Consider the following 12,205-nt stretch of genomic DNA (forward strand, 5'->3'; position numbering starts at 1 on the left):
CTTCACCGTTGATGCACACAGCTCTGCCTCTTCATGTGTTTTATTTCCATCGAAACAACAAAGGAAAAACCTGTGAAAGCCGTTTGTTTGTCTCCAGGCAAAGAGAGCTGTTTTGAGCGTATAGTCTCCCGCTTTGGCACTAACATTACATATGTTGTGATTGGCGATGGGAAGGATGAAGAGCATGCGGCCAGCCAGGTAAACACTTCTGAACTTTGACCCCTCTGACCTTGTTACCCTCCTTCCTCCCCCTTATTTGTTTTTTTGCAGGAAAAGAGAGTTGCTTTGAACGCATAATGCAAAGGTTTGGCAGGAAAGTAGTGTATGTTGTTATTGGGGACGGTGTGGAAGAGGAGCAGGCGGCCAAAAAGGTAATGGACCCGCAACCTCACCGTGACCCCGCCTACTCCACACAGTGTGAGCTCTGATTGGACGAAGCCTGCCTTTCTTTGCTGTAGAGGATTTGTGTTGGTCGTTTACTTTTTTTCTGTTCTACTTGCTGTTGCTTTTTCCTCCCTTTTTAACGGAGCGACAGGAGACTTGATCACAACTTTTAGGGTGAAATTTTGAGATGGAAGCTTGGCTTATGTTGTACATTTTGCACCTAATTTTGAAATTTAAATAATCCAAATTAATGGGGAACCTGCAGGTAAATTCTTAAATCTGATTAACCGCTTTGGACCATATTCTTCCTAACTTAATTTGTTTGACAGTAAAAATAAATGCCTGCCAAAATGTACACAGCCATTAAGCTTTAAACAATTGAATTTGTTTAGAGCAATAATGCTGGTTTTTATAAAGTGGTGTGGTGTCTTATTTTCATTGATACTGTGTTTAATGTGAGAAAAAGGTTTGATCACAATAAAAAAAAGATGACAAGTAGTGACATACTTGGACATATTTCCATAAGTGTGACTATAAATCCCATCTCTTCTCCAGCTTTGGGTTTCATTCATAACGCTGGGATTGTTAAAGAAACAGTTTGACATTATGGGAAATATGCAGATGTTTTCTTGCTGAGAGTTAAGATGAGAAAAAAATGTCCTTTTATCCTCTTATCTGTCCTTTAAACATGAAACTACAGCCAGCAGCCAGTTAGCTTTGCATACTGGAAGCAGGCAAAAACATTAGCCTGTCCAAAATGAAAATCTTCTTACCAGCTTCTATAAAGCTCACTAATAAACACTTAATACATTGTTTGTTTCACCCTTTGAATCTGAGGCAAATTGGCCTGATTGCAATGCAATGAGCAACTTTGGAAGAAATAACTCAAACAAATGGCAAGAAATAACAGTTACGAGAAAAATGTCTGAAAGTTGGCAAAAGATGAGTAAAATTTTAAAGCAAGGAATCTACTTTTAGTATTAAACTATATAAATATTCCTGTAAGATAATTCAAAAGATATAATATATATGCAACTCTTTTTCCACTTTTTTAAAATACATTTTTTTGGCATTTTCCTGTCTTGTTTACATTTGTTGGTTTATTTACTCCATGTCTTTTTTTTTCATTGTTTGTTTTACTAATTTTCAGGTACGTTTCTTGAACTTTTTTGCTAATTTTCGTGAATTTCTTCTCTCGTTAGTCATTGCCTTCTTCCTATGTTTTCAAAAGAAGTCGAGACAATTGCCTCAGGTTTCAAAGGGTTAATAAACAGAATATATTTTAATTAGTAAGCATTTAGTGTATTTTTATGGCCTACCTTCTGGCAGAACCAGGCTTGCTGTTTTTCCATTTATGCTAAGCTATGCTAATAACAGCTGCTGACTGTAGCTTTAGTGAACTTCTGAGTGATATCCAAATTAACTCTCAGGACAAAAACAGATCATTGTTTTTCCCCAAAATGCTGAACTCTTCCTTTAAGCCTTAGAATCGCATGGGTTTTGTTTGCAGTGCTTTTGCAAAGCAAGCAGCTACAAGCTACTGTAGTGTAGCTTGCATGACATACGGTGGCGGTGTGCAGCTATGAAAACCTTCCTGCTGGTTTCAATGATGTGTGTGTTCACTCCGCAGCACAACATGCCTTTCTGGAGGATATCCAGTCACTCTGACCTGCTGGCACTACACCAAGCACTGGAGTTTGAGTACCTGTAACTATTAAAGCAATATGGACTCATGCGAATGTTACCGCGGACATGGTCAGCCAGGCAGCCCCCTTCTTTTGTATAACTATTTAAGAACAAACAATACACTGCAACTGTTTTTGTGATTTTTTTCTTTTTGTCTTGTCTTTTTGAACGTCTGGATTTACAAACTCTGAACGGTCTTAAGCGAAGGAGAGGTGAAAGGAGGTTAAGAGTGGAGTTAAGAGACGACTTAACTACCCAGCTCGGCCCTCGAGGCCCCGATGCCGGGAACGGACCGCTGTGAAACCCCCCCTCCCCCCCATCTACTGTCGTTGCAGCTGTAGCAGACTGAAAGATCCGGGAGGATTTTTTGTGGGCTACTTCTTGTTTGCTTTGTTCTGGAGCATCCAGACCAGGACGAACTATCTTCAAACAACGAGGGCTTCTCCGTAAAGGCAATGTGTGAGGGGACAACAGCTGCTTTTTAAAAAAAGTGTTTACTTCCTGGTGGTATAATAATCACAACACAATGCAGTCTGCACCAGAAACTTATGTAAATTATTTACAATAAACTTAAGGGGCAGTGGTGGATGTTTTTGTCAAGGAAATTCAATTTTTGGGGTCTTTTTTTTTCCTCTGGATTTTTTGTAATTGTCTGGGCAGGGGGATTTGAGGATGTGCGTCATGATGTGTTGTGCCTTAATGTGTTTGAATGTCTTTTTCTTTATTCAGAAATGTCTATGTATGTAGATATAAAGGAGAAAACTTATCCAAATGACCTACGCATCCTGTCTTCCCTGATGAAATTTAAACCTGACAAACATCAGAAAACAGAATAACAGCTACAAAGTCCCTCCTTTATGCAGCCTTTGCATTTTTACACAACTGCATGTAAACGGGAATATTACTGGAATATTATGAAGGGGTGGATCGGGACTATTTTGTGCATGTTACGAGTCATTAATGTCAGAATTCAGACTTGACATTTTTGTTGGACATAATTTAGTCCATCTAATTGCCAGTAGATTTTGGCACTATTTAGTTACACATGTTTTAAGATCTAACAGGCAATTTGAGAATCTACCAGCAGTCAGGTAAAAAGTCATTTGAAAATCTGCAGGGAAACCCGGTCACAGTTTCAGCCATAAAGCAGTACAATGAGTAAAAATTTTAGTGCGTCTTTGTACATCAATGATCACAAAAAATAAAAGTGATTTAATTTAAGTTACACTTGGGCTAGAGGTCTTTTGTAGGTTTTATCTTGGGGTTAAGGCAAAGATTCAATCAATAAACAACCTTTTAGGTTGTGGTTTTGAGAGCTTGATAAGTGACGAGACGTGAGACGAGAAGTGACGTGCTATTGGTCGGTTAACATCCAAAGGTGAAAAAGTACAATTCAGTCAACTGCTTAATTTCCACTTTTTATTGACATTTATTTCTTGCCTTTGAAGTACTCCTCAATAACATCCTTGGCTTGAGACTCCTTGCCGTAGTCCTGTTGACAGAAAAACAGTTTGAGATGAGCACTTCAGACTCAACTGAGCTCTGAATTACAGCCGGGTGATATCACAGCTGACATGTTGATATGTCATCGTGGGGAAAAGCACATATGTATTCAATAACAGCAAGTGGGATGCCCTGGTATTGTGCATGCTGTGTGCCTCAAAATGGCATTAAAAAAACCTGATTGTTCCTACTTCATAAAGTGCAGACAAAATAAAAAAGAGGGGTTGTTTTTACTACAACTTGGTCCTAAAAACACCTTTTGTTTTTTCTTGCATGCCTCCCAAGTGAACAGAAAATCAACTATTACCATTAACTCTCACAACATGTGCAGTGTAATCCAAGTCTTATTTATCTTGTCGTTTGCGCAATTTAAAAATCACTTCCACCCACGAGTAATGCTCCTTAAACGTGCCCGAGCATCCGCTCAAAAGGAGCTGCACAGGGCCAAGGCACAGTGCTTGGCCATGCATGAGAACAGTTTTACTAGCGTGTTTAAATCATAATGCTTCAACAAAGATGCATGTGTTCGAAAAGTACTGAGCAGACGACCGGATAAATGAGACTTGAATTTCACTGCGCACATTTTATTTTTAAAAGCCTGTTTTGGCATTGTTTTGTCATAGGAATGTTCTTTTTGGATTCCCCAAATCACCATAGAGGTATGCAAGGAAAACAGATTCCTTCACGACTTGCAAGGTAACACTGATCAATTAATATACAAATGGTCATTTCGTGAGAGAAGTATACGTTTAAGTAACTCTACTACAAACTTATTGCACAATGTGTGACAGTACATACACATTTTCTGTATCTGCTTGTTATTTTGAAGGTACTGTCAACAAATACGGCTTTCATTAAGAGAAAGACAAATCCTTAATCTTGTTCAGTAACTGCCAAATTAAAATTACGTAGAAATATATCAGACGTTATTAGGGGGTTTTATTATTGATTTTGAGTGCCTCACTCTGTATGTGGGATTATTACGCTGCTTTAATTTGCATCATAAAGATTTTAAAAAGAGGAATTTATTAAATTATTGAAAAAATAATAAGCATTAAATTATTTTGTGATTTTACAATGCAACATCAGGAAAATGCAATTCATAGCATCTTACTTCCAATGTCTTTGCATTTTTAAGATTTTTGAAAGACTGATTTAAGACATCAATACAAAGTAAGGCCTGATTTTTAGATATTCAATGCCTTTTACGACTTTTTAAGGATCCGAAGGAACCCTGTATCATGTTTAACTATTTGTAGCCATTCTTAGGGACCCCAGACACCACAGGCAGATGAAGGGGCTCGTACCCTGGCTGTCATCTCGCCAAGCGTTATCAACAACAGCTGCATGGCACAGGAGGCACAGCACCTGCACTTGACTGGCACATCAAGTCTTCACAGTTCCCCACTCAACAGAAACCCCGTTTTATCAGCATATTAAAAACACCCTTCAAAAGAGCGTAATTTACCTTGACGACGACACAGCTGCAGCCCACAACCTTGCGGGGTTTGCCCTCGCGGTCGATCTTGCACAGACCGACCCACTCGCCGAGCTTCTTGTTGTCGTCAACCTGAAACAAAGTTAAATGACGTCTTTTAAAACATTAAATGTGCAACAAGATCAACAGCAGCGTTGTGGGTACTCCTGGCTGCATCTCAGACAGAAATTGGGTAACAGTGGCAATCTCCTCACAGTATTCAGTAGAGGGAGCCAGATCTTCATCAGTGATACAGCAGAACAGGACACATCATGCTACTTATAAATCCACTTCCATCGCACAAGAATCTCCTCAAACAATAGCATCTGAATTCTTATTTAAGGTGTCTTAAAGGAATTTAATTTTTACATCTTGCATTAAGGCACCGCAGTAAGAGCTGCAACTGACATCTTCATTGTCACAATTTGCTGATTATTTTCACAATTAACCAATTCAGTTGTTCGATCTATGAAATGTCAGAAAATTAGTGACAACTACTCGATTAATCGCTGCAGCTTTTAGCCTGATGCTTAATCAGTGTGGTCACGAGCAGGCTCATTACCTTTATCAGGTTGATCTGATGCTCGGCACAGAGGGCCTCCACCAGCTTCACGTACATGGGCTCATCGCAGTTGGCTGCAAGGGCGCAGAGATGTGCCTGACGCCTGCAAAAACAACACTGAATTAACTCACAGTCAGCGCTCATACTGCAGTAACACATTTCTAAATCTGACGGCACATCTCAGACAAGAATTGGGTAACAATGGCAGTCTTCCACACGACATTTCAGTAGAGGGAGCCAAAATATCATCAGCGATACACCTACTAAAAGGCCAAAAGCCAATATTAAGTCAAATAGTTGAACATACTTGTCCAGAGCCTTGGCAGCCTCACGGATTCCACGGGCAAGGCCTTCATGGATGAGTGCGGTCTTGAGCACTTCAGGGAGAGCAGTGTTGACATCCATCACACCTCCAGCGACAGCGCTATCAAACGGGTGGACAAGATTTTTTTTAACATTTTTTGGGAGTTCTACCAAAACGGGCGTAGTTAGTGGATTCCAGCAGAGCTTCCAGCATGTCAGAAAGAGGATTTCACTCATTGTTGAGTGAAGGGGTATCCGACAAAAGAAAGAAAGTCATCATTCAAGCACCAGAGAGCTCGCTTAAAGAGGATGGGGCCGCTAACGTTCAGTCGTATGCCTCAGACAGCTGACCCTTCGGTATGAGTAGGATGACAAATGTCGTCTTCAATACAGGCATCAGTTTTTAGAATTGCTAATTAAACAGCTCTTCTCGCCTCATTGTTGTGTACCGAGTTTCTCTGCATCCTGGGACACTTTCACTATGTATTCAAAGTTTGAGATCAATTATTTAAGTTAGAAATACTTTTTTCCCCATCATTGATTTTGATTTTATATATTCAATGCTCTTAAGGTTTTTTTAAGGATCTGCATGGACTCTGTACCTATTTGTTTTTTTGTGCAATTTTTTGGTCATTTCTCCTTCAGGTCCTCATCCAAGATTAAGAAATCCAGTCAATTAGCTCAGGTTTCAATTGGTTGAATAAAGTAGTTTTTCTTTCAACATTTCCTGTTTCTCTTTCAATATCAGCGTACTTTGACATTGTTTCTGTGGACAGAATCCCCTCACTTTAACACCAGGCTTTTCCTTATGAAATATTTGCGTAAATATAATGCATGGGACTCTTAACAACACCTACAATATTTGCATGTAACATCATATGCTATCATCGCGTGCATTTATTAATTTTACACCTATAACTATTGTTGTATGATATTGTTTTGTAACCATTATTGCTGATGCATCTGTCCCCTCTCCCTTTTTCCTTTTTATCATCATAGTAATTTAGTTGTTATTTATAATATCTATTGCATTTTTTCACCGGTTACAGGGTTTTTTGAGGTGAATTTTTCCTTAGACGATGTGGGGGTCTGAGGGCAGAGGGATGTAGTTTGCAGTAAAGCTCTCTGAGGCAAACTGTGTTTTGAGATAATGAGCTTTATAAATCAAATTGACTTAAATTAACCATGTTGTTGACAGTGCAGAGGATTGAGTGCTACAGACTAGATAACACTAAATTGATATGTGTAGCCTGGGCATAGCTGGAGCAGAGCAAGCACACTGAAGTTTTAATTTCGTCCTCACACACTGAGTTACAAACGCAGTGATCAAGTAGCTTCTTTAGCATGCACTCGGCTAAGCTAACCGGTTAGCATTGGCTCATGCAAAATAACAGAATACACCCCGCGTTTAACACCGCGCCATTTACAACGGCCAACAGATAATACACCATATTTAGAAATTAAAGCACCGCCACCGTCACTTTTCACACAAAGTCTGCGCCGTTTTGTTAGTTAGCTGTCCCGGTTTCCACTGCGCGGCTAACGGCGCACAGAGGCGACACACTCACCCTTCCTCGGCCATGTTGATTAAAGATGGATGTTGGACTTAAAGTTCTGCAATAAAGAGCACATATGAAAGGACAATCGTTATACATTGTAAACAGCTCACTGTGATGAATGTATATATCAAGATGTTTGATTAATCCTTTAGATTGTGCCGGAAAGAAGGAGAAACATACCCGATCCTCCTCTGGGGTAGCGGGTAAAGAGGACGTCATAGAGCTGCGACTTTGGTTTAATAGCAGCAGGCCCCGTACCTCGACGTCCGATTTACTGCCTGTTGTAGTTTCAATGTTCAAATCGAGAAAGTATTTAAGTTAAATTTAAAATTTTGTACAAAATGTATCCACCAAAAAAAAGACACTTGGAGATATTTAGACTTGATCTCCAATAGTCTAGTACTTTTTTTTTTTTTTAAATACAGATTTACTTATTTGGGTTTTTTTTGGTTTGTTTTTTTTTCCACAATTATAACAGCAACACTTTTGTTACAGGCCTGAGTTTGGTAAGATAATACACAAATGAATATTCGGCTACTGTAAGTTAATAAATAAAATGCAGGAAAAAAACGATTTAAAAAAAAAAAGAAGAAATATCACACACAAAACCACCAGTGGTGGTTTATATATATATAGTCATATAGACCCACATAAATAACAATTATTAAAAAAGAGATTGCACATACATGCTGTTCCCAAAGCACTATTGTTTGAACATGCAAATCATTCATTTGATGAATTTCAGAATGGCCTCTGGGGCTTTCTGGTCCATTGTGGTGCTTCCTCTTTGAATTCAGTCTCTTAGATCATTGGGTAGATGATCTATCAGTGGCTGCCATTTATAAAGCTGGTCTCATATGATTTTGGCACCAAGTCTTATATCAGGAAGTACTCTAAAGATCTCTTTTTACCATTGTGTTATTGATGGATCCAGCCAAAAGTATGCGTTTCCTTGTTAAGTCCGAGAGCCTTTACACTCTGTATAGTTTACACAAAATCCTCATTGCAAAAGTGCTTTTAAAAATATTTACAATACATGTGCTTAGTATTTTCTTAACATTGTGGTGCCCATGAGTGTAGCAAGCACCAGGACACAAACAGGTTTAGAAATGTTATATTCTCTATTCATGCATGTTTCTGTAATGTTACCGGGATTATTTTGTTTGACATTTTTGTCTATAGTGTTCCCACTTTTCCTACGATTACTTTGGGGTTATTTCAGCCATTATTAGGGGATGTGGTGAGGTCGGTATACTGTAAGTTTGGTTGTGTAAGTTTGCTGACACTTTTAAATGTAAGATGTGTTGATACTTTGACCTGTATGGCTAATAAAAACCCTTGTTAAATGCACCTGCACTTTGGTAATGCTTTTCTTGTCATTTTGACCACTCAAAATGCTTTCAGAGTCACATTCACCTGTTTACACACACGGCCATATACTGGTGGCTGAGGCTACTGTACAAGGTGCCACCTGCTACTCAGTTTTTATATATTCAGACACACTAACTAGACCCAAGGACACTTTGACATGTTGACTAGAGGAGCCGGGAATGGATCTGCCAACTGTCTCTTTAAAGGAAGACCTGCTTTACTTACTGAGTCACAGCCCAGTATACTTGTTGAACTGGACACTTTGGCTCACTGAGGTCCTCTACAAGAAAAACTCAGTCTCAGTCATGAAACGTGAGCAGAACGAATTTGTGTGTAGCATGTTTGCAAAAAGAAATTTACGCGTATTCCAGCATTTGTTAATGTGTCCAATCTCTTCATAGTCACTAAATCTACTCCCGTGCCTGACCATTCATAGTGCTTGTGTTAATAAGAAAAGCACAAATATTTCTTGAGATTATAAGAAATTACAATTTTTATTTGTATTTTGCTCAGTTATGTTCACAAAACGCCTTTAAAACGCTTAAGATAACATGAAAAAAGAATCAAAATTACATTAGATTAGTGGGCAATTAGCAGATTCAGTGATAAAAGATCAATGGTGTCAAAATGAATAACGATTTGTGGGATCATAACCCAGCCAAAAACACTGGGCTGAGCAAATCTATGTGCAAATCTGTACATAGATTCATTCAAATTTCATGAATGAGACCCATTGTTTCTATAGACATTATGTTTACACTGTTGGTTAAAGCAAGATTACAGAAGTGTGACCTGACCTCACTGCTGATCTGCAGATAGATGCCACATTGTTCTCCCCTTTCACAAAAGTACAACATGACAAAACAGGCTAAGAGTGCAAAGTTCAATTTTAAGAATTTTTAATTCAATTATACGTGTTCAGATATGCAAGGCAAATACTTCCACTTCGCTGGGAGCCAAATGTTTGAAAATATGAATAAAGTATCAATCATAACTAATACAAACAAAAGGACAAAGACATTTTCAGACAATATTTTATAGACTTATTGTTGTCTCACAGCTGGTATCCATTCCTTTTAGAGTTTCAGAAACTTCTCCAGGGTTTCCGCCTCCACTGCATTTTCAAATGCAGCATAGTCCTGAAAGAAAGAAAAGGTGTCAGGGGTCAGAGATTTTGGGATGAGGGTGTAGGGGATGCAGAGAGACAGACAGGGAGCGAGAGAAGCAGTTAATATCCAGATTTTTATAAACAAATCACAATATATTTGTTACGTTATATAATCTCCTTAAATGATTACAATATATTTAAAGTCAATTCATCCAATAGTTGTCGAGATATGATGCTGAATATGACCACGTTTGTGCAAAGCTGTGATTGGGGGACACCATCTGTGTGTGTGTGTGTGTGTGTGTGTGTGTGTGTGTATATATATATATATATATATATATATATGTGTGTGTGTGTGTGTGTGTGTGTCCAACCATGGAACACAGTCCATAAGAATCCTTAAAAAATGTAATCAAAAATAAATGTAACAAATTGCCTTTTTTATTACTAATGCAAACAATGCCTAACACTGTACTGTCTTTTTATTTCATTACTTTCAAGTGTATTTAAAAACTCAAAAAATGACTCTAGAATGAGTCCTAAAACCTAGAAATAAGTAATAATTGTTGCACCACTGGTTCACCTTGTCTTGAAGTCTGAATGGGTATGAATGAATTGAATGGGTATTTGGTTTGCTGGCTGAAATAAGGTCTGTGGTTAACACAAGCTGAGGAGACGTTCACATTTTATTTTACAACATAAAATACATCAGTAAATACCCCACTGTGAACTGTGTGTGGTGTCTTAAAAAAGACAGTTGCTAACAAGTGGCTAAATAAAACTACAGAACATTGTCACGTTGAGCATGGCTTTACACTTCGAAAATTATAAAAGCGGTATTTGTTTGTGATGATTATCTTGCATAACATAATTTGTAGGTATCATAAACATTTGTTTGCCACAGAACTTGTTTTCGGCATTGATCCAAATCCACTGGAAAAATCTCATAGGCTTTGTGACGAGGGAACCAGGGCAACACTAACTTCCACATTGGCATGAAGAAAAATGTCATCTCTGGAGCAACCTATGGCAAAATGACCCAAAACCCTCTAGGACCAACCTGGAGAGTGTGAGTGTGTGAGTGTGTGTGTGTGTGTGTGTGTGTGTGTGTGTGTGTGTGTGTGTGCACGCGCCTTTGTGTGCGTGGGCGTGGGTGTGGTTGTGTGTGTGTGTTTTGGGAGTGATTAGGGTTTGTGTGTGTATAGGGTGTGGGCATAGCTGTGCAAGCTGTGCCAAGTCTGTGTGTGTGTGTGTGTGTGGACAGTATAATATACTGTAAATATTTATTAGTATGCACCTAAAACTACCAAGTATATGTTTTTTCATGGTGTGTGAATGATTTACATTTAATCATATTTCCATAAGTTTTGACGGAAGTATGACATTGTCATTTCATCTTATTATAACTTTTGGAGGTTATTTTGTGAGTCTTACCCCACAGTAGTTGTCCCCTTTGCATATTTGAGGTGGCAGTGCAGTCGGGTTCCCTGCCAACTTCCTCATTAAGTTCTTGTCTTCCTCACTCACAGAAATGTCCACAAGTTCGTATTTGATGGTCTTGCTGTCCAGAACCATTTGGATATGTTGCTGTTGTTTCTTTATCTGGAGAGGACATCATCATCAATTACTTTTGCAAGAATGTTAAATTCATGTGTAGCTCATTGACATGTACGGTTATACCAAGAGCTATCTGGTGATAAAATTTACTCAATCATCGTCATATATTAGCCACAGTTTGTCTACAGAAATAAAAATTATTATGAAGTTTGATGAACTGCAGTCAACATACCTTACACATTTTCTAAATGATAACAATATGTCAGTATATTATAAACAGACCTCTGAATCACAAGAATAAAATAAGTAAAACTGCATACTATACCGTAAGGTTACTGCTCACGCTGGTATAAAACAGTCTGAGCGACATATCGGTTATTTTAACAACAACACCTTGATCCACAGACAGACTGAGAGAAGTGCAGAGACAGAGTGCTTCAGTGTCCTTAATGCAGGTATGTGGAGCTGGTTTGACGCAACAGCAGACAAGGTGTGCAGGTTTAGACACGGCTTAAATACCTGCATGGACACACCCACTTGTAAGACTGCCATTCCAGTTGTGGCCCGCCTGCAATGATTGTGAAAGCACAAACACACACACACACACACACACACACACACACACACACACACACACACAGAGTAAGTACATTTACTCAAGCACTGTAAATAAGCACACTGAGTTACTTGTACTT

At 38.6% G+C, this 12,205-nt stretch overlaps 3 protein-coding genes and 3 non-coding genes across 10 annotated transcripts in view; 1 reads left to right on the plus strand and 5 right to left on the minus strand.

Moving 5' to 3' along the window:
• eya4 (EYA transcriptional coactivator and phosphatase 4) overlaps positions 1–2,845 on the plus strand; it is a 66,548-nt gene extending 63,703 nt beyond the window's left edge. For 3 of the 5 annotated variants that reach the window (XM_042503526.2, XM_042503530.2, XM_088089196.1), the window contains 2 exons: positions 271–371; positions 2,015–2,845. In XM_042503526.2, coding sequence (XP_042359460.1) covers positions 271–371; positions 2,015–2,095 — 182 coding nt within the window. In that variant the 3' untranslated portion in view covers positions 2,096–2,845. Of the gene's footprint in view, positions 1–97; positions 199–270; positions 372–2,014 lie in introns of all 5 variants that reach the window. The other 2 variants (XM_042503527.2, XM_042503532.2) reach the window with 2 other exon arrangements.
• A 630-nt stretch (positions 2,846–3,475) lies between these two features.
• On the minus strand, positions 3,476–7,758 carry rps12 (ribosomal protein S12). The gene is made up of 6 exons (XM_042504080.2): positions 7,655–7,758; positions 7,484–7,529; positions 5,920–6,036; positions 5,613–5,715; positions 5,042–5,143; positions 3,476–3,562 (listed from the first exon to the last, which is right to left on the minus strand). Exons 2-6 carry the CDS (start codon positions 7,495–7,497, stop codon positions 3,500–3,502), a joined length of 399 nt encoding a protein of 132 aa, XP_042360014.1. The 5' UTR covers positions 7,498–7,529; positions 7,655–7,758; the 3' UTR covers positions 3,476–3,499.
• On the minus strand, positions 5,223–5,305 carry LOC121956021 (small nucleolar RNA SNORD100). The gene has a single exon (XR_006106655.1). It is a non-coding gene; the product is annotated as a small nucleolar RNA SNORD100 (small nucleolar RNA).
• Positions 5,787–5,871, minus strand: LOC121956022 (small nucleolar RNA SNORD100). Its single transcript, XR_006106656.1, has one exon. It is a non-coding gene; the product is annotated as a small nucleolar RNA SNORD100 (small nucleolar RNA).
• Positions 6,126–6,201, minus strand: LOC121956018 (small nucleolar RNA SNORD101). Its single transcript, XR_006106652.1, has one exon. It is a non-coding gene; the product is annotated as a small nucleolar RNA SNORD101 (small nucleolar RNA).
• Positions 7,759–9,727: 1,969 nt separating the features above from the next.
• Positions 9,728–12,000, minus strand: LOC121955677 (SH3 domain-binding glutamic acid-rich-like protein 3). The gene is made up of 3 exons (XM_042503725.2): positions 11,836–12,000; positions 11,388–11,555; positions 9,728–9,984 (listed from the first exon to the last, which is right to left on the minus strand). Exons 1-3 carry the CDS (start codon positions 11,878–11,880, stop codon positions 9,922–9,924), a joined length of 276 nt encoding a protein of 91 aa, XP_042359659.1. The 5' UTR covers positions 11,881–12,000; the 3' UTR covers positions 9,728–9,921.
• Between the last annotated feature and the right edge of the window lie 205 nt (positions 12,001–12,205).

The sequence above is a fragment of the Plectropomus leopardus genome, chromosome 16 (assembly GCF_026936395.1).
Source record: "Plectropomus leopardus strain MGB_pleo_1.0 chromosome 16, ASM2693639v1, whole genome shotgun sequence".
In the NCBI taxonomy this organism is placed as follows: domain Eukaryota; kingdom Metazoa; phylum Chordata; class Actinopteri; order Perciformes; family Serranidae; genus Plectropomus; species Plectropomus leopardus.

Excerpts from the sequence above, each read along its gene's own strand:
- rps12 (XM_042504080.2), bottom strand. Across the intron at positions 5,716-5,919 it reads GCTGCCAAGGCTCTGGACAA|GCGTCAGGCACATCTCTGCG; the intron begins GTATGTTCAACT and ends TTGTTTTTGCAG. Across the intron at positions 5,144-5,612 it reads ATCAGATCAACCTGATAAAG|GTTGACGACAACAAGAAGCT; the intron begins GTAATGAGCCTG and ends ACTTTGTTTCAG.
- LOC121955677 (XM_042503725.2), bottom strand. The coding sequence starts at position 11,880 with ATGTCGCTCAGACTGTTTTATACCAGCGTGAGCAGTAACCTTACG. Across the intron at positions 11,556-11,835 it reads GCGTGAGCAGTAACCTTACG|ATAAAGAAACAACAGCAACA; the intron begins GTATAGTATGCA and ends TGTCCTCTCCAG. Across the intron at positions 9,985-11,387 it reads AAGGGGACAACTACTGTGGG|GACTATGCTGCATTTGAAAA; the intron begins GTAAGACTCACA and ends TCTTTCTTTCAG.